Source organism: Vidua chalybeata, chromosome 18 (genome assembly GCF_026979565.1).
Source record: "Vidua chalybeata isolate OUT-0048 chromosome 18, bVidCha1 merged haplotype, whole genome shotgun sequence".
Taxonomy (NCBI): Eukaryota; Metazoa; Chordata; class Aves; order Passeriformes; family Viduidae; genus Vidua; species Vidua chalybeata.
The window spans coordinates 8662573-8687353 of NC_071547.1; the positions used below are offsets into that span (position 1 = coordinate 8662573).

The window sequence follows — 24781 nt, forward strand, 5'->3', positions numbered from 1 at the left end:
TGCAGACCTATGAATATCCTCTAGGTACTTGACTATTAACACAAGCAAATTAATGCATCAGTGCACACGCTAAAGCAATCAGCCCCTTGCTGACAGGGAGCAGCTGTGCTCTTCTCCAGACATTTGCCAGGACTGCAGCCTTGGAGAACTGGGTAATACAACAGCACAAACTTGAACTCCACCTGCTCTCGGAAAGATGCATCCCTGTAAGCCACGTCAGATAACAACGTCACTAAGCAGAAGCTGAAGTTTTCTGCCACTGGAAGCAAACCTGCAAAGTAATGGAGAGAAAATCAGCCACTTAAGCCTTGATAGAGAGAACCAACAAAGAAAGAGCAAACTATAACAAAGCAAGAAGACACAAGTGACTCCCATGTCATAAAGTTCTGAGGCAGACTGTAGACAAAGTATTATTACATACAAAATTCAGAAGCATTCTAACCATCATAATTTCAGCATAAATGTTTAAAGAAAGATCAGAATTAAAAACCTTCCCAGGCTTTCAACTTATCAGAAATAAACCCCAATTATATAATACTGTATAAAAGTATTCTTACACTAAGGGAGCAAAAAATGAAGTGATTTAAACAGCAACTAAGCATCAAAGCTAAAAGTAGAGCAACAAATCTCATGTTCCACTCTCCTATTCTAGCGACTACACAATCTTCTGCAGTTTAGTAACAAAATATATTGAACATAGAACTATTTGGAAAGTGCAATTCATCAAAAGCAGCAAAGCAGAAAAACAGAGATCTATTCAACTTTCTCTGGCTTCTAAAGAAAATCAATATTAAAGGCTGTCAAGCCAGAAGCTAAGTAAGAACATAGCAGGACTTCTCCCCTCCCCTTGAACCACGTCCTGAACAACCTTTGCTATTTCTATCTCCTGGCTGGCATTCCATGACAAAGATCAAAAAATCCAAACACCACCTCTGCCTTTCCGTGCATTGCTTTCTTCTATCCACTGGACCTTGGGAAGGCCCTTCAGGAGTCGCAGAAGGTAAGGAACCACATTATCCTTGTGCTGAAGAAGAAAATATTCTATTTAAAACAGAGGAAAAAAGCTGAACCATATAATCTCAAGATACTTTAGAGATACTGTAAAATGACATTAGTACACACAGAACTTGCTTCTCATGAATACGCCACAGGCTTCTTAACTATTGCAAAACTGATTTCAAAACAAGCAAATGAAAGTAACCCAATTCAGCACCTTGAATCCAAGCCTTTCACTCCAGGCAACAGTTCGTTCTCTCTAAAAGCTGGAGAAGAAAGCTCCAGAACAGTACCTAACCCCAAACACTTTATTAATTGACAGCAAGCTCCCAAAATAAATTTAAGACAGCTAGAAATTCAGAGTGCCAGTGCCAATTCAGTACATGTGATGCATCCCAGGGCCTTACACAAGCCACTTAACACATCTAAGTAACACTTCAGCTCCCTCACCTGCAAATCAAAGCACAGTACAGCTGCCTTATAAAAAAATCCCCAAACAAACACAAAAAGAAAAAATAACTAGGTCAATAATATCCATGCAAGCTGTACCACAGCACATGGGTACTAAATAGGAGGCAATTGAGGCCTGATGCAAACCTTAGTAATATGAAAGAATTTAAAGTGAGGCCTAACAGCACTGGACCTGGGACTCCATGCTTCCCCTCCTCAACGCAGAACAATACCAGGCCCAGCAGTCAAAGGGAAGAGAACCAGCTTGTGCTGGCCCTGCTGGCAGACACAGAAGGGATGCTTGTGTACAATGCAGCCTGTGTGCCCTGTCTGTCTGTTTATCCTGGCATGAAAGGGCCTATTGCAAACCTGGCCTTCAGGAGTGCATCAGAGCATCCCTGTCAGTCAGGACCATGTGGGGAAGAACATGCAATGACACACCTGGTTAGAGTAAATCCTGCTGAATATTCTTTCTTTTCTCTGCTTAAGCCATGATGACCAGAAAACACAGCAGTAGTTTGGCCATGGCTACTGCCCATCACACTTATCAGTATTTCCTTGCTCCCCTGACAGCATCCATCCCTTATCTCTGATCTTTTTATCTACTTTTATGAAAAGCAAATACCAACTTTTCATTCATTGAACAACTAAACTTAAATTAGTCCAAGATCTTTGAAGGTAAATAGGTAGCCTAAGTGGGAAAAAAAATACCTGAAGGTCAGATTCAATTAGGAAGATTCCTAAAGCAATAACAGCATCCCTGCGACGTTCATCCAACTGGAAAATCCCATGGAAATCCACTGGACACATACAGAGCAGCTTTTGTACCTGAGAAACAGCAGAGGGAAAGAACAGTGGAACAAGATTGGAAACCAAATTGAAGCTTGTTTGAAGTGCACAGTGGTCTCTCCACCTTCTGGAACACATTTGGCAACATTATCCTCCTTCAGTCATCCATCTCACTGAGAACATGCAAGGGCGAGGAAAGAGTGAGGAATGACAGAAACCAGAAAAAGGCAGAAAAATCTCAAGTAGATGTCAAACATTTTTACTACAACATAAGTCAATTTAAAGGTATTCTTCAACACTTGATCAAAGTGCTGAAGTATGATAAAGCCTTCGTTCCACTACTTCTCTTTTAGGTGTGCAGGAAATGTGCAGCAGACACTTTTATTGTATTTACTCAATTCCTGTAAACAAAAAACAGGTGGATGGAGCTTTGATTACAGCTGCACCAATGCCTCCAACATATACAGCACTGAACAATTAACTGTTGCCAACCTGTGTACGACTCCTGCTCAAATCCTTTCAACATAACAGATTAAGTTTACAGAATTAATATTTTCCCACTATTCACCTATTACTTTACTCCATACTTAACAAACACACATTTAAAGACTACATCAAACCTCGCAAATACTTTGTTCTTCTACAGAATTGTTAACGAACGGGAAAATGCAGCAAGCATGTTGTCTTTTTATAAATTTCCTTGATGTTAATAAATACTGTCTAGAAAGGGCCTTCTTAATAAATAACTATGTTCGACTCACTTGTGTTTGAATGTGAAGTCACTTCCTATTTAGATACCTCTCTGAACATCCCACCTTGAAATTTCTAAAGCAAGAAACAACCTTCCTAGAGAATTAGAAAAATTGACTGGATGCTCAGTGGAATTCAAGGTTCTGGTCCTTCAACTGCAAGACCTCCTAATTTCAAGACCTGTAGTACACCACAGATAATCCTCTTGCTCATTATAAAATACAGCAGAGGAAATATGAACTTTGGAAGATGACTGCTGATACACGTGTTCCACATCAGGTTACATTTACAACAACATGAGCGAGCAACTCTGGCTAGATATGAGCTGCTACTATCATTGAACTGCTGTATTCTGCCAAATTGGAAAAAAAAAAAATAAAACCCCTAGATAATTGTGAACCAACAGCAGGGCACAGAAAAATTATTCACCGTTGGCTGCCACACCAGCGGAACATTTCCAGAACAAGACGTAAGAAAAGAAGGCTGCAACAGCTGGCCCGGAACAAGCACTATAGTTTTCATCAGCACAGAGCGGTGCTTTTTTCAGCTATTTAGTCACGATTACCGCCTGAAGTAATTTGGACGTGCTGTCACTTGGTGCCCAGTCCCAGCACACCAGGCTGTCCATCCCTGCTGCGGGCAGCAGCACCAGCACCTGCCCGGGGAGCGGGGCAGCCCCTCGGGGGCACTGCCCACACACGGATCCCCGCGGTTCTCCCTTCAGCACAGCTTCATCTCACCCGGCACTGACTGTGTCGCCTGGATTTAACCAGATTCGTGGAGGAAAGCAACCAGCCCTAATTAGGTCGAGACTAATTATTCCCACAAGACTGTATTCTACAGATTTGGGGGACACGCAGCAAGATCCAGTTCCTTGCCCCGAGGGTGCGCTGCTGATCTGAATTTTTGGGTCAAGCTGGCCCACACGAGCATCCCTGAGGCCCAGCTGCCCCGAACGCAGGGACGGACAAAGCTGGGCTGACAGAAGCCCCTCAGGGCCCACTGACAGCCCCGCGCCCCCCGGGGCATCTCCCGGCCCGGGGGCGCGCTCGCTGCCCCCAGCCCGCCTCCCACGCGTGGTAGTGCCAAGGGGGCGGGCGGACACCCCTCACACGGCACGGACACAAGGGGCCACGGACGGCGCCGAGCGGGCTGCTCGCGAGTCCTGTGCACACAGCGGCCGCTCCTCCCGCCGCACGGCCCCCCCGCCATACGCGGCTTCCACGCGTGACAACCCCGCAGCCTGCACACACGCACCGCCCCACGCCTGACGGCCGCTCGCCGCAAACGCCCCTCACCTTCTCCAGAGGCGCCGGGTTCTGCACCGCCAGCGACCGCGCCAGCGACAGCACCGTGTTGAAGTAGAAGCCGCGCGTGGTGCCCGCGCTGCTCCCGCGCCCCGCAAGGCCCGCGGAGGGAGCCGCGGCGGTCCCGGCCGCGCCGGCCGCCGTCCCGGCCGCCGCCGCCGTGGCCGCCGTGGCCGCAGCCGCCGCTGCCGCCGCCACCGCCGCGGCCGCCATGTTGTGCGGGAACGGCGCCGGCCGGCCCGGCCCGCCCCCGCCCGCGAGATCGGCGCCTCCTGCGGGAGCACGGAGCACCAATCACGCCACAAAGATGGCAGCGCCCAGCGCGGCTTCACTTCCGCCCGGTGTACCGCCCTCCCTGCCCGTGCCCCTCCCTGCGCAGCCATTCCTCCGCATATTTTCCGCTCCCCCCGCCGCAGTGGTTCCGCCCAGCAGCCCCCTGTCTACCAGTGGCGCTGCGGCGCGCTCACCCCGCCCGCGGGGGGGAAGCCGGTCGGTGGCTGCGCCCAGCGCTTCCGCCCGGCGCTCGGTGCCGTGGGCGGAAGCAGCGGAGCGGCCGCGGCCCGAGGAGGGGGTTCGGGGGGTTCAGTGAGGGGCGAGGACTCCCCGCGGACATTCTCGCGGTCGGCGGTGCCATGTCGGCGCTCCCGAGGAGCTACAACCCGTTCGCGGAGGACGAGGAGGAGGATGTGGCGCCGGCGGGCCCCGGCGGGGCGGACGGCGCGGACCGGCAGCGGTACCTGCAGCAGGAGGTGCTGCGCCGCTCCGCCGCCACCGCCGACAGCACCACCCGCTCCCTGTCGCTTCTCTACGAGTCCGAGCGCATCGGCGTGGCCGCCTCCGAGGTGGGTCGGGGCCGGAGCGGAGCCTTCGCCCCGGGGCAGCTGGGGAGGAGCGGCCGCAGGGCCCGACGCTCCCGCCTCGCTCAGCTCCGGGAGGGGAGAAGGGTTCTTGTCCCCCGGAGAGTTTCCTGAAAAGTCCCTCTTTACTCGGGGTTTTTCAGCCAGCCCGTCCCTGTATTTTCGGGGTGGTGGCGTTTGGGTTTTGAGGGAAAATCCCAGTTACAGCTTGTGTGTCTGAATAGTATTGAGGCTGGGACTGGGCCGTGTTTTCAGCTGCTTTCAGCAGTTCTTATTAATTTTTAGCTGACTATAAGGTTTTTAGCAGTCCCCTTGGCTAGACGAAGGGCCTTCCCTGTTAGTTGTTTGTGATGTGCTTCGGTTCACCCTGATTAATCATTTCCTTCATTCCTCAGGCTCTGTTTCAGCACTTTGTGCTCGGGCTCAGGTCTTGTCCATTGTGTCACCTGCTGTAATGGGGTGTTCCTTGGGTGATGTGGTTGTCTGAATTAACCCCAGAGCATCCCCAAGCTGCAGCCAGTCCTTATGCTCAGAGAGTTTTTGGTGGGACTTCCGTGAACTTTCAGACTCGTGATTTGTTTGTCCAGGAAATCACAAGTGAGGAATCAAGAATTCAGGCTTGACACAGGACCTGTGGTAAAACTTGAAGTCTGTGTGTTTGTGCTTTATTGAGAGGGGAATAAAAAGAATATTCAACTGAAATTTCCCAGACTTTAGCAAGAATGCGAACACAAGTTCTTTGTTTTGCACTGGTGGTAGCTGCAGGCAACTTTCCTGCCAGCATTAATCTTTGGATTACTTTGGAATAGTGCTTGTGCTGCTGAATTAGAAAATAACGTACTTCAATATATAAAAATTTCTAAATCCTGCACTGCTAAAATTAACTAAAATATTCCTGAAGTCTGAGGAAATTCTGTTTGTTTATTCTGTTTGTTTCCTTTGGTTATTCTATTTCTAAATTATCAGAAACATCCCAGTAAGGTGAAAATAGAATCCCTTCCCAATGAAAGTGCCATTCATAACTAGAAATTGCCCTGCTTGCTCATTCCTCTGCCGTAGACCTGTGCATTTCCACCACATCACCCATCTGGTGGCCAGCCATAGATGAAAATGTCAGCTTGACAAAAGACTAGTACAGAAAATTGGATGTTGATTGTGGTAGGTGCCAGGAGCCCGGCATGTCACAGGGATGAGGATTTTACAGCTGGTTAATGCAGTGGCTGATGTGCAACTGTTGATTGAAATGCCCTGGAGGAAGGGGGAGCAAGGGAAAAAGCTGTTTGCCCTCAGAAATAATCTGCACAGATGAAGAAATGCTGTTATTTTTCTTCAGAGTGGCTCCTTCAGTGTTAATTGTTTGATGTCTCAGTTCATCCTGGCTGTATGATCTGTTTTTCTGTCAATGCCCCTTAGGAGCTCGTCCGTCAGGGAGAGGCTCTGAGGCGCACGGAGCAGATGGTGGATAAAATGGACCAGGACTTGAAAACGAGTCAAAGGCACATAAACAGCATCAAGAGTGTTTGGGGGGGCTTGGTAAACTACTTCAAAGCCAAACCACCAGAGAGCAAACCAGAGCAGAATGGAGCCCCTGAATATTATGGTAACAGCAGGTAAGTAACATGAACTTTTTATTTGGGACTTGTCTCCCATAGCATCTCTGAAGTGTCACCAGAAAAGAAAACATCTGTTGGTTCTTTGAAACTCCTGTAAACTCCTGAGGTGGTCTAGTTACCTTTTTTTCTTTAATGCTGAGGTCAACAACCTCAGCTGAGGTTGTTGCTGAGGTTTTCTTTTTATTTTTTTTTACTAGGTTAAAAGAAGCAATGATGTCTAGTAAAGAACAAGAGTCAAAATACCAGGAAAGCCATCCAAATTTAAGGAAGCTAGATGATTCAGGTTTGTTAACTTTCATTTACGCTGAATGCCTGTCATCTGTGTGGGGCAAACTTGCAGTGATGAAGGCAGAGACCCTTCAGCCTGCCCAGCTGCTGACTTACCTTGCTGCCTAACATCTGGAGATTGTATCCCGGCCTTCGTGCTTTGAATTCTAGGGAATTGTTCCCATTAATGTCTTTATAGCCATAGTGTAGATGTTATACCTGCTAGAGACTAAAAGCGCCCAGTGCTTATATTTTGCAGGGAGTGCACACAGTGTGCAGACATGGTTTCCCTAAGTTTGCCAAAATGTTACACGTTCAGAGGTTCTCCTTTTAACCATTGTTTGTCATAGTTTTCAGATACATTGTCCTTGTTATTTCAGACATGGATTCTAACTCTTCATACTGAAGTCATTTCTTGATTCTCAGAAGGTGGTGCATGGAGTTTGGCCTCATTCCTCTGACTCTCAATCTGTTAACTTCTATGAGGGCTTTTCCATACTAAATAACTATTTCTTTATAAAGTGAGCCGGGGTTATTTAGCACGGTAGGAGTGGGACAGCAGCAGGATACCGGTGATGTTGTTGTGTGAGTAACGCAACGAAGGCTTTTGGGGGCTCGGGGCCCATCCCGCTGCATGCAGTGCCGAGCTCTGTCCAGCAGAGGGCAGAGCGGCTGCGGCCGCTGCCTGCGGCTGCCGGTCACCGTCCCAGCCCTTGGTCCCGCCTGGATGCGCGCTGGGGACTCACTCGGTTTGCTTTTCTCTCCCAGCTCCCTGCCAGAACTGCAAGTGGCAGCCCAAGAGAGAATAATTGTAGCTTAAGTGTTCATCTTGAGAGCTGGCTGTAGACAATGGTCTTGGACTAGTCCTTGTACTCTGGTTATGAGATTACCTGGCAGCTGTGTGCAAACTAATTTTTAACAGCCTTTCTAAAACTTCAAAACCTCTTCTCACATGCTTTTTCATTATATAATATTCTGTACTCTATACTTTTAACAGACATTGACTTCAACAAAGCAGATTTAGTTTCTTCAGTACAAAAGGATGCCTATCCAAAGAACCAACAACTGCGAGCTTACCACCAGAAAATTGATACCAACTTAGGTGAGTGAGGAAACTGAAGCTGATTGATGTGATACAATTGGGAATTTCTGATTCCTAAGCCAGATAAAATAATTAAGTGATATATAGCCAACACTATTTTGTTTAGTTAACGTGTAAAATTTGATGATAACTTTAAAAATAATTTGCTTGTATTTGCATTTCAAAACTATCTGTATGGTACATTAGTTTAGACCCAAATAATTTAAAGCAATGCACAGCTTTTGAAATACATGTTTTGCTAAAAATTGCTAAGAATTGAAAGGCACCAAATATTTAACTTGTGGATTTACTGCATTTCTTTTATTACTTCTCAAAACCATTCAGGTGAGTTTGCCTTTCTTTGTTCTGTAGCATATAGACAAAGTGCCTGTTTGCTTACATGTGTCACTGTGTAGCTGGCCTAGAAATAAGAGGTTGGGAAAAAAATCAGAAAGGAATAAATCAAAAAGAAATGGTGAGTCATTAGAGCTAGTGGAAGCCCGTTTTTTCTGTTCACAAGCTGTGGAAAACTTATTAACTTCAAGAAGCATTTATATCAATCAATCATGCAATGAAATTGTCACCTTTTGGTCAATTGGAAAATCTAGAAATGGGAGTTTTTAATCTATGATAAATAACTGTTTAAATCTTCAGTGCACTGGTATTATCTCTGCTTGAAATTTAAAGAAAAACAATTGAGGTAGTGAGCTGTGTATGCTGAGCAGAGAAAATATGTACCAAATTTTCTATGACATACCTTAAAAAAAAAAGGTAAAAACTACATTAGAGGGTATGTAATTTGGTAAAGATCCAGTTTGGTGTTAAGCATTTGCTTAACACCAAATGTAAAATGTAAAAAAGGAGGAAGTGACCATTTCTGGTAGTAACAGTACAACTGTGAACATACCAATGCTTCCTCTATTCCAGAGGAATTCTCACACTTGAGGAATTGTATCTAATGTTTTCTAACCCAGGATTTTGGAGAAGAAGGAATCCTGACAGTGTCCATTTAGATAGCCTGTGTTGTAGCACTTTGATTCCTTATGGTCCCTCTCTGCCCTGACAGATGAGATGTCTTCTGGGCTAAGTCGCCTGAAAAGCCTTGCTCTTGGCCTGCAGACTGAAATAGAAGAGCAGGATGATATGTTGGATCGGCTCACAAAGAAAGTAGAGACACTGGATGTCAACATTAAAAACACTGATAGGAAAGTCCGACAGCTTTAAAGGATTTTTAGAATTTCTTTTGTTCAGTGTTGGTTCATCCTGAATGCCTCATCTCAACCGATCTCTTACAAAAAATCTTGGGCGATATCCGTTTCCCTTTTTTCTGCTGTGTTACTGGTTTTGTTGTCATTAAAATTACGTAGCCTTAAGTCAGCACAATACTTTACATTTCCTCTTAGTCTACATGAGAAAAATGCATGTGGAGTAAAATCTCTCAGCATTGGGTCAGGATGCCCCACTCAGTTGTGTAACCGCGTCACATGCCTGGAGGAGTTGGCACTCCCCAGAGCGGCAGCGTCCTTGGCCTGGGAGCTGTGATGAGAAAAGGAACGGCATTTTTGCCTCTGTTTTGGGGAGGGGGCAGGGAGAACAGAATGTGCTGCTTTGTTCAGAGGAAATGTTGCTAATTCTGTTTACCTACAGATATGTTAAATTCAGAAAAAATGCTGATTTCCAGCTGTAAAAATATTTTTAAGTGACTGTTCTGTGGCATTTCTGGGGCTTAAGGAATGAACTGTTCTGTGGAAGTTGTAAAATATCAAGGGTGTCATGCAGTAATGGTAATATCCTGTGTGTGTTCCCTTTCCTAAGATGACTTTGCCCAAATGGTGCATCCACAAATTGTGGTTTTTATGTTTGGGTAACTAAATACTTTTGCCTTCACAGTCTTGTCAGTAAAGATCTCTAAGGGTATCTTATGGTGTGCAAGAAATGTTCATTGACAGTGACCCAAAAGGTTTGGGTAACAAAATCAGGACTTAAATGTATGTGCTCTTAAAGATTCTTTTGCAGAAATGGTCATCATCTGTTTTTAATTGTCTGCTCTTTCTCAGCTTATTCATTTAGGTGGTTATTTGAAAAAACAGCTTCCATTTGAGAAATGGTGAGTTGATTTGGTAGTGCACAAACAGATTGTAGAAGATTTTTCTTTAGCATTTATTTCAGATGTGATAATGGATTGAGCAGATGCTGTGCTTTACTAAGCAATGTGACTGTTAAAGAACTCCACAATGGTTCACATGGATCTGTGTTGGCTTAGCAGGTGTGAATAATTCCTGCAAATGAAGAAAAGCCCAAAACCATTTTTGAGTCTTCCAGATAGAATTTGGGCTTTCACTTTTTGTTCTTTTGTAGGGGTCACTGTAGAACAAAATCACAATTCTGCTTCAGCCTGAAGACATGACAGCGAGAACTTGCTGTCTGTCTTGAAAACAAGCAAGGTACTCCTGTTTGGAGAGGCCAAGGGACCTGTGTCAATATTGGAACATCACAGGTGACAGTGTGTGGCTAGGAAGAGATTGTTACTTCTTTTGAACTAGTGCCACATTGCCTTATGAATTAAAGAAAGACTTTGGTGTTCGGGGCTGTCTAGCTTGTCCCCTTCACAGATACCACATTCATACCCCACCCATTCCTTTTTCAAGGGATGTGTTACCTTGAGCTCACTTGCCACAAGGTGCATCCAATTGTCAAGGAGATAAGAGAAACTGAGCCTTTCTTGTTTTACTGTGTCTCCAGAAAGTTCACTTGTAGAAAAATAAATCACTAAAAACACTACACTTATTGGACATAGTATTATGGAAAAAAATACTATTTCTGGCGTACAGACAGGGTTGAGTTGTGAATTAGATTTAAGGTGAGACTCTGTTCCCATTGTTACTGATGGCATTGATTTCAGTCTCCCCCCCCACAAAACAATTCTTTTGGAGGGACATAAAACTTCAAGAGCAATTGAATACCTTTAATTGCTTTTTAATTTTTCAGTTTGTATCATTTATGCACATAAAGAATTATAAATAGCCTATTAATATTAATATATCATTTTACTAATTGGGTTTATACCATGATTAATTATCTTACTCTGTTAGAATATTTATTAATTATATAATTTGATGTCTCAAGACAGTTGATACATTTATTTAGTGAATTATATAGTTGTTAGTGTTCATATGTTAAGTACCACAGTGAAGGAAGATCAAAATTTTGATTATAGCTGGTTTAGTTTCTTATTGGTTTAAATAACACTCCTTTTAGGGTGAAATCTGCCTTCACTTGTAAGCAACTGTGTCACAACTCGGTGTTTGCTGTGATAGCAAGGATGGACACTGAGAGTTTCTTGACTAAGTTAAGGCAAATGGAGGAAAAATGTCACTGCAGGATCTGGTTGTGTTATGTGTAGTAAGAAATCTGGAGCTTGAATCCAAGCAAAAATATTTGATTTAAGGGTGAACTGTGCTGCCTTTCTGATGTAAGCTATTCCATTTGTAGTCTGAATTACTTCACAGAATTAACTCGAGTTTTTGAGCAAATGTTTAGTTGTATTTGCCTTATGAAATATTCAATGCATCCTGGATATCTTGGATGCCTTTAAAAACACAGGCAGGGAAGGGAAATAAAAAAGAAATCCCTATTTCTGCTTAGGGAATAAAAAATAAATCCCTATTTGTATTTTGAGAAAAAGCAGAGCAGAAACCCAGCCATGTGGATCTCAGCCATGTGGAATCTATACAGAGGTCTAACTCCTCATGTTGTGTAACAATCCCATTCACTGCCTCAGTAATGTATGTCTGCCTTTGCTTAGGTTTTCTTAACTCTAGTTATTATTTTGTTTGGTTTTAATGACCTTGTTTTAAAGGATCATTTCCCACACTGGGTTTCCTTTGCAGGGGGAAAAAGATGGTGCATGGATATAAAAGAATTTCTGCTACAAACTGAATTGCTTGTGTCAGCTTTCATATTGATTTTTGCTGATAACAAACTTAAGTCTAACTGACATGAGGAGACACCACTATTTTATAATAGTGATGATGGTTTTTATCTCTTGGAATAATTTTTCATCCTACAGGAAAAGGAAATTTAAAGGAAAATAGCCCCATGATTTTTGCTTTTCCAGGAAATGCCATTTTGCATGTATAGTGAAGGATTTAGTTCAGTAGCTCTTCTTACTGTTTCCTGAGATGGAGTTTTATTTCTTCTTGGATACTGTTGAAAAACTTAAACTCTGTAGAGTCCAGGACTTTCAGAAGGAGTTTAATTTGCACTCGTATGCTAATTTTTGATAAATTATTTTGCCTGCATATTCATGTTGGCATATAAGCTGGTGTTCTTGCAGTAAAATATCTCTGGTTAACTTTATTGGCTTGGGTAGAAATTTAATAAGGTCAGAAGAAAATGGCAAAAAAAAATTTAAGTATTCTTTATAGAAGGCAATTTGCCAGTTTCTCAAAAAGTTTGCTAATCAATTTTGGAGAGATCTTAAACACTGGGAAGCAGCATATGCCCTTCAGAACACAGACAAAATTCTAAAAGCAGCAAGGAGAAAGAAGCGGAATAACCAGTATCTGATGACTAGACTCCTAGGTGTATTTGATTTTTAAATTTCCTGAGCATTGAATTAAATCTTGAAACAAATGACATGTAGCTGAATTTTAGACTGTACTACACAGATTTTTTTTTTTTCTGTGCTGAGCTGTATGGGCCCTACTGATATCATTGGGACATGATGATGTCAGGGGTTCTTCTAATGTGTGAAATTCACCTGAAATATTTTGCTGCCTAGTAGTTTTTGTGATGTCATTTGTTAAATGGTGAAATAGAAAATACTTTCCAACCAGTCTGCCTTCTGAACAAATATTTTGTAGGCATTTTTACAAGCATAACATCAGATGGAAGTTATGTGTTAATTTTTACTTTGAAATACATAGGACTTAATTTTCAAATCACAGGTAGTGATTATTTGTGTCTATGGCTTTTTAAAATAGAACTTTAAGTCTGTGCCACCCAGGTATAACACTTTTTGTACAAGTCAAATTGCATTATCTTTTATTTAAACGCTAAACTGGACTATAGTTCAGCACTTGAAGAGATTGACTGGAATGAGTGTTGAGTGGTAAGACAGTTCAATAAAAGGTGCTTATTGTTAATGAAGAGTTGTTGCATTTATTTCCCACATTTTTTTAATCACAGCTTCATTGATACTCTTCCCCCATAATATCTGTTAAAACACAAGACCTACTCTGTTGAGTTTGTACCACTGTGGACATAATTTTGCAGCTGCTGGGTTTTGTTTTCTGGGAATAAAAGAAGGTATGACATTTCTATGTTATTCTTGAGTAGATTCTGTTAGATCCTGAGAGAGGAATGTAAACCAGCATTTATTTTTGCAAAAGAATTTATTTGTGATGATAAAATAATTCCAGATGTTGCTTAAAAAGTAACCTTGCCATAGTATTTGGTATTATCAGGAATATCAATAACTGGATGTATGCATGAACATGGGACAGGTGAAACAGGAGTAAGGCAAAAAAATATACAAACCTTTTTGAAAACTTTCTTGTGGTATTTGTGTGATGGTAGAAAACTTGTGAATGTCTTGACCTTCAGCTAGGATCTTACTTGTATGTGAAGGGAAGAACTTGGCTTCTGATTTTTTTTTTTTTGCAGTAGAGTTTAATTTTGTTTGATACTGTAACACAGAGATTCAAAAGTGCTATTTATTACAAAAACTCTGAAAAAAAGGAGAGTTAGGCTGACATATTTTTTAATTCAGATAACTTTGGTTTGCTGCCTTTTTGCTGAAAGTTCTTCAACAAATGGGAATTGAGAGTGCTTCCATCTCTGCACTCAATTGTTGCATATAGAGAAATCAAAATAGCGCAAAGAGCACAGTAGGAGGTGACAGAGAATGGAGCAGTGCAGTAGATTCTGGATCTCTGCTAGGAATATTAATAGTTTGCTTGCTTTCTGGCATGTGAATCAGTTTCAGAGTCTTAAGGATATTTCTCACATAGCTGTTTGTTTATGGCTGGTCAGGCATTTCAACCCTTTGTGTTCTCTCAAGGACTTCCTGGCTTACAGTGCAGTCCTTGCCCTCCTGGGGAATGAATGAGGAAGGGGAGGTAAAGGATGCTCATCCAAGTACATAACAGCAGGCAAAGCAGGGGCTGTTGGAATGAAGGACCCCATAATTCTGCCTGCTGCTCTCCTTGCTTCTGAAAAGAGGTTTGGCTTTAAGAGGGAGTTCTACAATTTTTGTTTCATTTTGGTAGGTTGGTTGGTTTGTTTGCTTCCAAATAAATTTATTGCAAATTTCCAAACTGGGAAAATATGAAGCAAAACCCCACTGGGGCTAGAATTGAAGGATTGGTAGGGTTTTGTTGAAAGCAAGCAGGGAGGTGCCCTAGAATAAACAGGCTGCCAAATCAGGAAGATCCCTGAATGCCAGGCACGGTTTACTAAGTAGTGACTGTGCAGCCCTGCCTCCACTATAAAAAGTTTAGATGAACTGTGACTTTGCTGTTGGTGAGGCAGAACCTTCTAGAAAATGGGCTTCCAGCTCTAGTTATGGATATTTTGTGGAAAACAGTGGGCCTCCTTGGCATCTCCATCCAAGATGACTCCTTTTTCCTCCACATTAACTGTAAATCTGCTCTCTGTTAATGACAGCGGTCACTGGCCAGCGCTGAGCTCTACCCCCGGCCAGCACTGAAGAGCTGCTGAATTTCTGTCGCTTGAACAAACCTTTGGCCAGTCCTGGGGTGTCTCACAGCCTGCCAGGGCCAGTGAGGGCAGCAAGAGTATGGAGTGTGCCACCAAGGCCATGCACATGTGCCACTATCTATGTGGGCATTAGCCCTCCAGTGTAGAAAGATGAGAGGTAGGAATGGGTATGTCAGGTGCTGACAGCCCTAGAGCGGGAGCCACTGCCCAAAAGAGTTCATCATTTCAGATCTAACATGTTAGGGCACTTGGGAAGAATTACAGTTTGTCTTCCTTTGATTTTACTTCACAAAATTTCTTACTGACATTATGTATTTTGCAAACTGGTAAAGTCTGGTTTCTTTATTCCTGACTTTTAATCTCTCCCTACATTTAGACAAGGTATTAAATCAGTTATCACTGAACATTTCCAATGTCTTTCCCAATTTCTTCCTTGCTCTTTCATCCTTTAAATTCACCCAGTCTCTACCTATGGGGAAGACAGCTTAGGGAAGAGTTTTTCTTCAGTATGCCCTCACTGGTGTATTGATTTTGCCAGTTCTAATTGAGTTTTAATTATGTAGGTAGTAAAACCTGACCTGCTTGCCCTACAATTTGAGCCCCAAATTTCTCTTAGAATTTCTGTGCTGTTTGTTTGCATGTAATGTTTCTTGAGTGAGTGCCTTTGAAGAAAAATTCCTGCAGGGATTGCCTTGTGTGAAGCAACTGCAAAGGGTGGTGATGCAGTCTGCTCTTGGCTCCCAATAACATCCAGGGTAAGTTACATGGATCCAGTGCTGGGTTACTGCATACCAGTGCTCCCAACCTCAGTCTTCAAAGTCTTAACTTTATGGCTCTATTTTCACCATGTCCTTGTGCCTGGATTGGCCAACCTGTTTACATGTCAGCCCACTGATCCTCTTAGATGATGATGACACGATGTTCCTTCCCTCTTTGAGTGAAGACTGGGCAGAGAGGCAGCCAAAAAATCCAGCAGTTTGATATAAATAGGTAATGTAATAAAGCAAAGGTTGAAACCCAATTGTGTTCACCTGCTTATGGAGAAAGCTTTGTGAGGAAAGACATCAGTTTCTTTCTCAGTATTTTTTCTCCTAGAATAATGCAAGTAGGGTGACCAGGACTGAATGCCCAAAGACTTACTACTTAAAATTTGACTTTTAGGGAAAGCTAAGAACTCTTAAAAGGCAGGATTTTGATGGAGACTCAGACAATTACCGATTATTTTCTGCCCTGAAAATATATAAGCTGCTAACAGCACTGCAGAGAAGACCTGTGAGTCATTTTATCTGCTTCATTGTATATTGTTGTTATAGGCTGCTGACATTTCTGGCATTTAATTTTGTTCCCAAAGCTCCACACAGTCACACAGCATGGATAGGAGCTAGCAGGGTTTGTGGGTGCCTTTGGGATCCTCCCTGTACGTGCTCAGAATGCAAGGCAGGCACAGTCAGTGACAATGCAGAGTCCACTTTGCTGCAGCCAAACTGCCACTGCCACCTCTTCTCCTCATGCTCCCTATGCAGGTGTGACTAAGACAGGTAGAAAATATTCATCAGTACATACTGTATCACCATATGGAGATAAGGTGTTTTTTCCTAAATGACATAGTTGCAATTATTCAGTGATGGATTAATTTTTCTCCAATGACCTAAAACTGAATTGCAACATTAAGCAAAGTGCAGGTGAGAAAACAAGCTTGTGAGGGGCCTCTTATGAAGGCACCTACCTTCTTAAGACAGAACAACTCTGGCATGCCCTGAAATGGCATTTTTGGCACTGCAAATGTAGCCTTTGTCTCAAAAATTCAAAATGGCCTTCTAGATACAGAAGTGCTTTAGCAGCTCTGATTTGTCCCTCTTATTAGGTGTCAGTCTTCCCAGTTAAACCAAAATATCACTGGGAACCTCTGTGCTGAATGACAGCAGAAAATATTGAACAAAGATTTCTCTGCTTCTTACACACATATCTCTTCTTAATGCTCACTTGGGTTAATTTGAAGAATATCCTCCCATACCAGTACTATTTTCAGAAGTCCATATAAGTTGTAGTCCTGCTCATCTAGCTGATCTTTTGTCACTGACTTTGGAGGGTTATTTTCCTTAGCTATATCCCTCAGCAATTTTCCATGCCATCCAAGCAAAACATCCAATACTGAAACTTGTGTGATTTAATAATTTCCTAGCATAGTAATTCCAAAACACATGGGAGGAAAAACGGAGAAAGATTTTTCCATCTCCAGGTATTTAGTTTACTGCATGAATCCTTGCTCTTGACCCTTTTGAATGGCTTTCTGTTGAGCTGGATTTCAGCTGCTTGTCGAGCACTTGTCTGAGAAAGACTTTCATCCTTGCAGCTAAAGGTGGAGGAAGGGAAGCTTGTTCAGAGGAATCCCATGTACCCGACTGCTGTAGCACTTCCAGCTTTGGATTTCTGGAGCTGTTTTCTTTTCCACAATCTCCATAAGCTAAACAAACACCTTTTTTTTCAATCACCTGCTTTACTAATCAGTGTTTGAAAGGCCTTACTCTCCACTCAAGCCAGCTGTGCTGGGTTTACAGTGGCAGCCTGCCAGAAGCCTGAGGGCTTCACCTGTGCCCAGGTGAGGTAGGGTGAAGAGCACAATCACAGCAGCTCTTCTGTGGGACACAGCCCCACATTGCTGGTTTCCATGTGTAACTGGACACCAGCAACTACTGGCAATGACAGAGCAGTGGGGTCTGGGTGCATTGAACAGCAAGACACTGGAGCCTTAAATTAGGAATGTACTTATTTAGGATATAGGTGTGTATTTATGTTGAGCACCACATTAAAACCATTAAGCTTCCTTGTATCTTTGCAGTTGGGCACATGTCGATGTACTGCTGAGTCAGCCTGGCTGTGTTAATGACCCCAGTAGATCTCCAGGAAATGTCTCTGTTTCCCCACGTGTCTCAAGTGTCAGGGTTATGAAGCTGATTCCTGTGAGAACAATTTTCGTTTGTTATTTGAGAGAATCATTAATTCCAACATACTCTTCCCTGGAGTAGTGATAAATAAAGGCATTAGATAGCATTTCAAGATACATTTGTTAAGCTTCTACCACCTTTTTTTTGTACCTGCCCAAAAGTATAAAATGAAAAATCAAGAGAAGGAAGAAAACTTCCGATGAGTCTCAGATGCTCTGTTGCCTAATTGGTCAGTCATCTGTAGGCCATGTAGTACAACATAATGTAGTTTTATTTTAAATCTCATCAACTGCTCTGCTGTTTTAGTACCTCTGTAGTAAGGAATGACTGGAAGATTGCCAAGTAAGGGGAAGTCTGTGTGTGAACAGCCGGGAGGGATAATACATAAATCTGCTGGAAAGAAGCAATTAAAGGCAGCATTGAGATAAAATAAAAAATAGACAATATTGAGCCTCATCAGAAATAGCAACATAAACAGCAGCTACTGCACTTTGTGGACTTTGCTGAAAATAACTACATTTTACAGAAAACAGATGGATTATGCAGTCTGTGAGCAGACTTACAGAAAGCAGTTTGGTCTTCAGGAACACATCCACATTGATGTTTGGCATGTCTTCCTGTCCCAAAGGGACAAAAGGTGGCTTCATCCTGCTGCTGTATTTACAGAGTCCAGAGGGGAGCTGCAAAGTTGGATTAAAGGCAAGCCAAGTAGAGCTGAAAATAAATCTGCATGTCATATGTAACTATATGTAATTATGAATGGAGATGACAGAGAAAGTGATATCTGAGTTCAGCAGTGTAATAGATGCTGCCTTGTTGCTTTGTAACCCAGCAGCTGAGGAGGTAATAGGGAAAAGGTCTAACACAGAGATCACTGGATAGACACCTCCAAAAATCCAAACGATCGAGGATGTGTCGCAGACCCAAGCTGCCCCCACCTCAAACCTGTGCTGCCCTGACAGTCCCAAGGGAACCCTACAAACTGACATCAGGAACCTGGGCTGGCCACTTTTCTTTCCCAGGGAAAAAGGCTGTTCTTTGTCTCCAGGGGCCTATGGCCCTGAGTGGCCAGACACCTCCAAAAATCCAAACGATCGAGGATGTGTCCCAGACCCAAGCTGCCCCCACCTCAAACCTGTGCTGCCCTGACAGTCCCAAGGGAACCCTACAAACTGACATCAGGAACCTGGGCTGGCCACTTTTCTTTCCCAGGGAAAAAGGCTGATCTTTGTATCCAGGGGCCTGTAGCCCTTGACTGGCCGGACACCTCCAAAAATCCAAACGATCGAGGATGTCTCCCAGACCCAAGCTGCCCCCACCTCAAACCTGTGCTGCCCTGACAGTCCCAAGGGAACCCTACAAACTGACATCAGGAACCTGGGCTGGCCACTTTTCCTTCCCAAGGAAAAAGGACCGTTGTATGTCTCCCGGGGCCTGTGGCCCTGAGTGGCCTGAAACCTCCAAAAATCCAAACAATCGAGGATGTGTCCCAGACCCAAGCTGCCCCCACCTCAAACCTGTGCTGCCCTGACAGTCCCAAGGGAACCCTACAAACTGACATCAGGAACCTGGGCTGGCCACTTTTCTTTCCCAGGGAAAAAGGACCGGTGTTTGTGTCTAGGGGCCTGTGGCCCTGAGTGGCCGGACACCTCCAAAAATCCAAACGATCGAGGATGTGTCCCAGACCCAAGCTGCCCCCACCTCAAACCTGTGCTGCCCTGACAGTCCCAAGGGAACCCTACAAACTGACATCAGGAACCTGGGCTGGCCACTTTTCTTTCCCAGGGAAAAAGGCTGATCTTTGTCTCCAGGGGCCTGTGGCCCTGAGTGGCCGGACACCTCCAAAAATCCAAACGATCGAGGATGTGTCCCAGACCCAAGCTGCCCCCACCTCAAACCTGTGCTGCCCTGACAGTCCCAAGGGAACCCTACAAACTGACATCAGGAACCTGGGCTGGCCACTTTTCTTTCCCAGGGAAAAAGGCTGACATTTGTCTCCAGGGGCCTGTGGCCCTGAGTGGCCGGACACCTCCAAAAATCCAAACGATCGAGGATGTGTCCCAGACCCAAGCTGCCCCCACCTCAAACCTGTGCTGCCCTGACAGTCCCAAGGGAACCCTACAAACTGACATCAGGAACCTGGGCTGGCCACTTTTCTTTCCCAGGGAAAAAGGCTGATTTTTTCTCCAGGGGCCTGTGGCCCTGAGTGGCCGGACACCTCCAAAAATCCAAACGATCGAGGATGTGTCCCAGACCCAAGCTGCCCCCACCTCAAACCTGTGCTGCCCTGACAGTCCCAAGGGAACCCTACAAACTGACATCAGGAACCTGGGCTGGCCACTTTTCTTTCCCAGGGAAAAAGGCTGACATTTGTCTCCAGGGGCCTGTGGCCCTGAGTGGCCGGACACCTCCAAAAATCCAAACGATCGAGGATGTCTCCCAGACCCAAGCTGCCCCCACCTCAAACCTGTGCTGCCCTGACAGTCCCAAGGGAACCCTACAAACTGACATCAGGAACCTGGGCTGGCCACTTTTCTTTCCCAGGGAAAAAGGCTGATCTTTGTATCCAGGGGCCTGTGGCCCTTGACTGGCCGGACACCTCCAAAAATCCAAACGATCGAGGATGTGTCCCAGACCCAAGCTGCCCCCACCTCAAACCTGTGCTGCCCTGACAGTCCCAAGGGAACCCTACAAACTGACATCAGGAACCTGGGCTGGCCACTTTTCTTTCCCAGGGAAAAGGACCGTTGTATGTCTCCAGGGGCCTGTGGCCCTGAGTGGCCGGACACCTCCAAAAATCCAAACGATCGAGGATGTGTCCCAGACCCAAGCTGCCCCCACCTCAAACCTGTGCTGCCCTGACAGTCCCAAGGGAACCCTACAAACTGACATCAGGAACCTGGGCTGGCCACTTTTCTTTCCCAGGGAAAAGGACCGGTGTTTGTGTCTAGGGGCCTGTGGCCCTGAGTGGCCGGACACCTCCAAAAATCCAAACGATCGAGGATGTGTCCCAGACCCAAGCTGCCCCCACCTCAAACCTGTGCTGCCCTGACAGTCCCAAGGGAACCCTACAAACAGACATCAGGAACCTGGGCTGGCCACTTTTCTTTCCCAGGGAAAAATCCTGACATTTGTCTCCAGGGGCCTGTGGCCCTGAGTGGCCGGACACCTCCAAAAATCCAAACGATCGAGGATGTGTCCCAGACCCAAGCTGCCCCCACCTCAAACCTGTGCTGCCCTGACAGTCCCAAGGGAACCCTACAAACTGACATCAGGAACCTGGGCTGGCCACTTTTCTTTCCCAGGGAAAAAGGCTGATCTTTGTATCCAGGGGCCTGTAGCCCTGAGTGGCCGGACACCTCCAAAAATCCAAACGATCGAGGATGTCTCCCAGACCCAAGCTGCCCCCACCTCAAACCTGTGCTGCCCTGACAGTCCCAAGGGAACCCTACAAACTGACATCAGGAACCTGGGCTGGCCACTTTTCTTTCCCAGGGAAAAAGGCTGATCGTCTTCTACAGAGGCCAAGAGCCCTGAGTGGCCGGACACCTCCAAAAATCCAAACGATCGAGGATGTGTCCCAGACCCAAGCTGCCCCCACCTCAAACCTGTGCTGCCCTGACAGTCCCAAGGGAACCCTACAAACTGACATCAGGAACCTGGGCTGGCCACTTTTCCTTCCCAAGGAAAAAGGCTGATCTTTGTCTCCAGGGGCCTGTGGCCCTGAGTGGCCGGACACCTCCAAAAATCCAAACGATCGAGGATGTGTCCCAGACCCAAGCTGCCCCCACCTCAAACCTGTGCTGCCCTGACAGTCCCAAGGGAACCCTACAAACTGACATCAGGAACCTGGGCTGGCCACTTTTCCTTCCCAAGGAAAAAGGACCGTTGTATGTCTCCAGGGGCCTGTGGCCCTGAGTGGCCGGACACCTCCAAAAATCCAAACGATCGAGGATGTCTCCCAGACCCAAGCTGCCCCCACCTCAAACCTGTGCTGCCCTGACAGTCCCAAGGGAACCCTACAAACTGACATCAGGAACCTGGGCTGGCCACTTTTCTTTCCCAGGGAAAAAGGCTGATCTTTGTCTCTAGGGGCCTGTGGCCCTGAGTGTCCGGACACCTCCAAAAATCCAAACGATCGAGGATGTGTTGCAGACCCAAGCTGCCCCCACCTCAAACCTGTGCTGCCCTGACAGTCCCAAGGGAACCCTACAAACTGACATCAGGAACCTGGGCTGGCCACTTTTCTTTCCCAGGGAAAAAGGCTGATTTTGTCTCCAGGGGCCTATGGCCCTGAGTGGCCGGACACCTCCAAAAATCCAAACGTTCGAGGATGTGTCCCAGACCCAAGCTGCCCCCACCTCAAACCTGTGCTGCCCTGACAGTCCCAAGGGAACCCTACAAACTGACATCAGGAACCTGGGCTGGCCACTTTTCTTTCCCAGGGAAAAAGGCTGACATTTGTCTCCAGGGGCCTGTGGCCCTGAGTGGCCGGACACCTCCAAAAATCCAAACGATCGAGGATGTGTCCCAGACCCAAGCTGCCCCCACCTCAAACCTGTGCTGCCCTGACAGTCCCAAGGGAACCCTACAAACTGACATCAGGAACCTGGGCTGGCCACTTTTCTTTCCCAGGGAAAAAGGCTGATCTTTGTCTCCAGGGGCCTGTAGCCCTTGAGTGGCCGGACACCTCCAAAAATCCAAACGATCGAGGATGTCTCCCAGACCCAAGCTGCCCCCACCTCAAACCTGTGCTGCCCTGACAGTCCCAAGGGAACCCTACAAACTGACATCAGGAACCTGGGCTGGCCACTTTTCTTTCCCAGGGAAAAAGGCTGATCTTTGTATCCAGGGGCCTAGGGCCCTGAGTGGCCGGACACCTCCAAAAATCCAAACGATCGAGGATGTCTCCCAGACCCAAGCTGCCCCCACCTCAAACCTGTGCTGCCCTGACAGTCCCAAGGGAACCCTACAAACTGACATCAGGAACCTGGGCTGGCCACTTTTCCTTCCCAAGGAAAAAGGACCGTTGTATGTCTCCAGGGGCCTGTGGCCCTGAGTGGCCGGACACCTCCAAAAATCCAAACGATCGAGGATGTGTCCCAGACCCAAGCTGCCCCCACCTCAAACCTGTGCTGCCCTGACAGTCCCAAGGGAACCCTACAAACTGACATCAGGAACCTGGGCTGGCCACTTTTCCTTCCCAGGGAAAAAGGACCGTTGTATGTCTCCAGGGGCCTGTGGCCCTGAGTGGCCGGACACCTCCAAAAATCCAAACGATCGAGGATGTGTCCCAGACCCAAGCTGCCCCCACCTCAAACCTGTGCTGCCCTGACAGTCCCAAGGGAACCCTACAAACTGACATCAGGAACCTGGGCTGGCCACTTTTCTTTCCCAGGGAAAAAGGTTGATCTTTGTCTCCAGGGGCCTGTGGCCCTGAGTGGCAGGACACCTCCAAAAATCCAAACGATCGAGGATGTGTCCCAGACCCAAGCTGCCCCCACCTCAAACCTGTGCTGCCCTGACAGTCCCAAGGGAACCCTACAAACTGACATCAGGAACCTGGGCTGGCCACTTTTCTTTCCCAGGGAAAAAGGCTGATCTTTGTCTCAGGGGCCTGTGGCCCTGACTGGCCGGACACCTCCAAAAATCCAAACGATCGAGGATGTGTCCCAGACCCAAGCTGCCCCCACCTCAAACCTGTGCTGCCCTGACAGTCCCAAGGGAACCCTACAAACTGACATCAGGAACCTGGGCTGGCCACTTTTCTTTCCCAGGGAAAAAGGCTGACCTTTGTCTCCAGAGGCCTGTGGCCCTGAGTGGCCGGACACCTCCAAAAATCCAAACGATCGAGGATGTGTCCCAGACCCAAGCTGCCCCCACCTCAAACCTGTGCTGCCCTGACAGTCCCAAGGGAAGCCTACAAACTGACATCAGGAACCTGGGCTGGCCACTTTTCTTTCCCAGGGAAAAAGGACCGGTGTTTGTCTCCAGGGGCCTGTGGCCCTGAGTGGCCGGACACCTCCAAAAATCCAAACGATCGAGGATGTGTCCCAGACCCAAGCTGCCCCCACCTCAAACCTGTGCTGCCCTGACAGTCCCAAGGGAACCCTACAAACTGACATCAGGAACCTGGGCTGGCCACTTTTCTTTCCCAAGGAAAAAGGACCGTTGTATGTCTCCAGGGGCCTGTGGCCCTGAGTGGCCGGACACCTCCAAAAATCCAAACGATCGAGGATGTGTCCCAGACCCAAGCTGCCCCCACCTCAAACCTGTGCTGCCCTGACAGTCCCAAGGGTACCCTACAAACTGACATCAGGAACCTGGGCTGGCCACTTTTCTTTCCCAGGGAAAAAGGCTGATCTTTGTCTCCAGGGGCCTGTGGCCCCTGAGTGGCCGGACACCTCCAAAAATCCAAACGATCGAGGATGTCTCCCAGACCCAAGCTGCCCCCACCTCAAACCTGTGCTGCCCTGACAGTCCCAAGGGAACCCTACAAACTGACATCAGGAACCTAGGCTGGCCACTTTTCTTTCCCAGGGAAAAGGACCGGTGTTTGTGTCTAGGGGCCTGTGGCCCTGAGTGGCCGGACACCTCCAAAAATCCAAACGATCGAGGATGTGTCCCAGACCCAAGCTGCCCCCACCTCAAACCTGTGCTGCCCTGACAGTCCCAAGGGAACCCTACAAACTGACATCAGGAACCTGGGCTGGCCACTTTTCTTTCCCAGGGAAAAAGGCTGATCTTTGTCTCCAGGGGCCTGTAGCCCTTGACTGGCCGGACACCTCCAAAAATCCAAAGGATCGAGGATGTGTCCCAGACCCAAGCTGCCCCCACCTCAAACCTGTGCTGCCCTGACAGTCCCAAGGGAACCCTACAAACTGACATCAGGAACCTGGGCTGGCCACTTTTCTTTCCCAGGGAAAAGGAACGGTGGTTGTGTCTAGGGGCCTGTGGCCCTGAGTGGCCGGACACCTCCAAAAATCCAAACGATCGAGGATGT

At 46.3% G+C, this 24781-nt stretch overlaps 2 protein-coding genes across 3 annotated transcripts in view; one reads left to right on the plus strand and one right to left on the minus strand.

Moving 5' to 3' along the window:
• The window catches only part of PI4KA (phosphatidylinositol 4-kinase alpha), a 54500-nt gene extending 49995 nt beyond the window's left edge, over window positions 1-4505 (minus strand). Inside the window, exons 1-4 of one of the 2 annotated variants that reach the window (XM_053959071.1) lie at window positions 4284-4505; window positions 2158-2274; window positions 931-1024; window positions 183-271 (exon numbers count right to left, since the gene is read on the minus strand). In XM_053959071.1, the coding sequence (XP_053815046.1) occupies window positions 183-271; window positions 931-1024; window positions 2158-2274; window positions 4284-4505 (522 nt within the window). The remainder of the gene's footprint in view (window positions 1-182; window positions 272-930; window positions 1025-2157; window positions 2275-4283) is intronic. The other variant, XM_053959072.1, reaches the window with a different exon arrangement.
• Window positions 4506-4815: 310 nt separating this feature from the next.
• On the plus strand, window positions 4816-13261 carry SNAP29 (synaptosome associated protein 29). The gene is made up of 5 exons (XM_053959524.1): window positions 4816-5134; window positions 6563-6759; window positions 6960-7045; window positions 8027-8131; window positions 9177-13261. The coding sequence occupies exons 1-5, from the start codon at window positions 4925-4927 to the stop codon at window positions 9332-9334; spliced, it is 756 nt and encodes a 251-aa protein (XP_053815499.1). The 5' UTR covers window positions 4816-4924; the 3' UTR covers window positions 9335-13261.
• Window positions 13262-24781: the final 11520 nt, after the last annotated feature.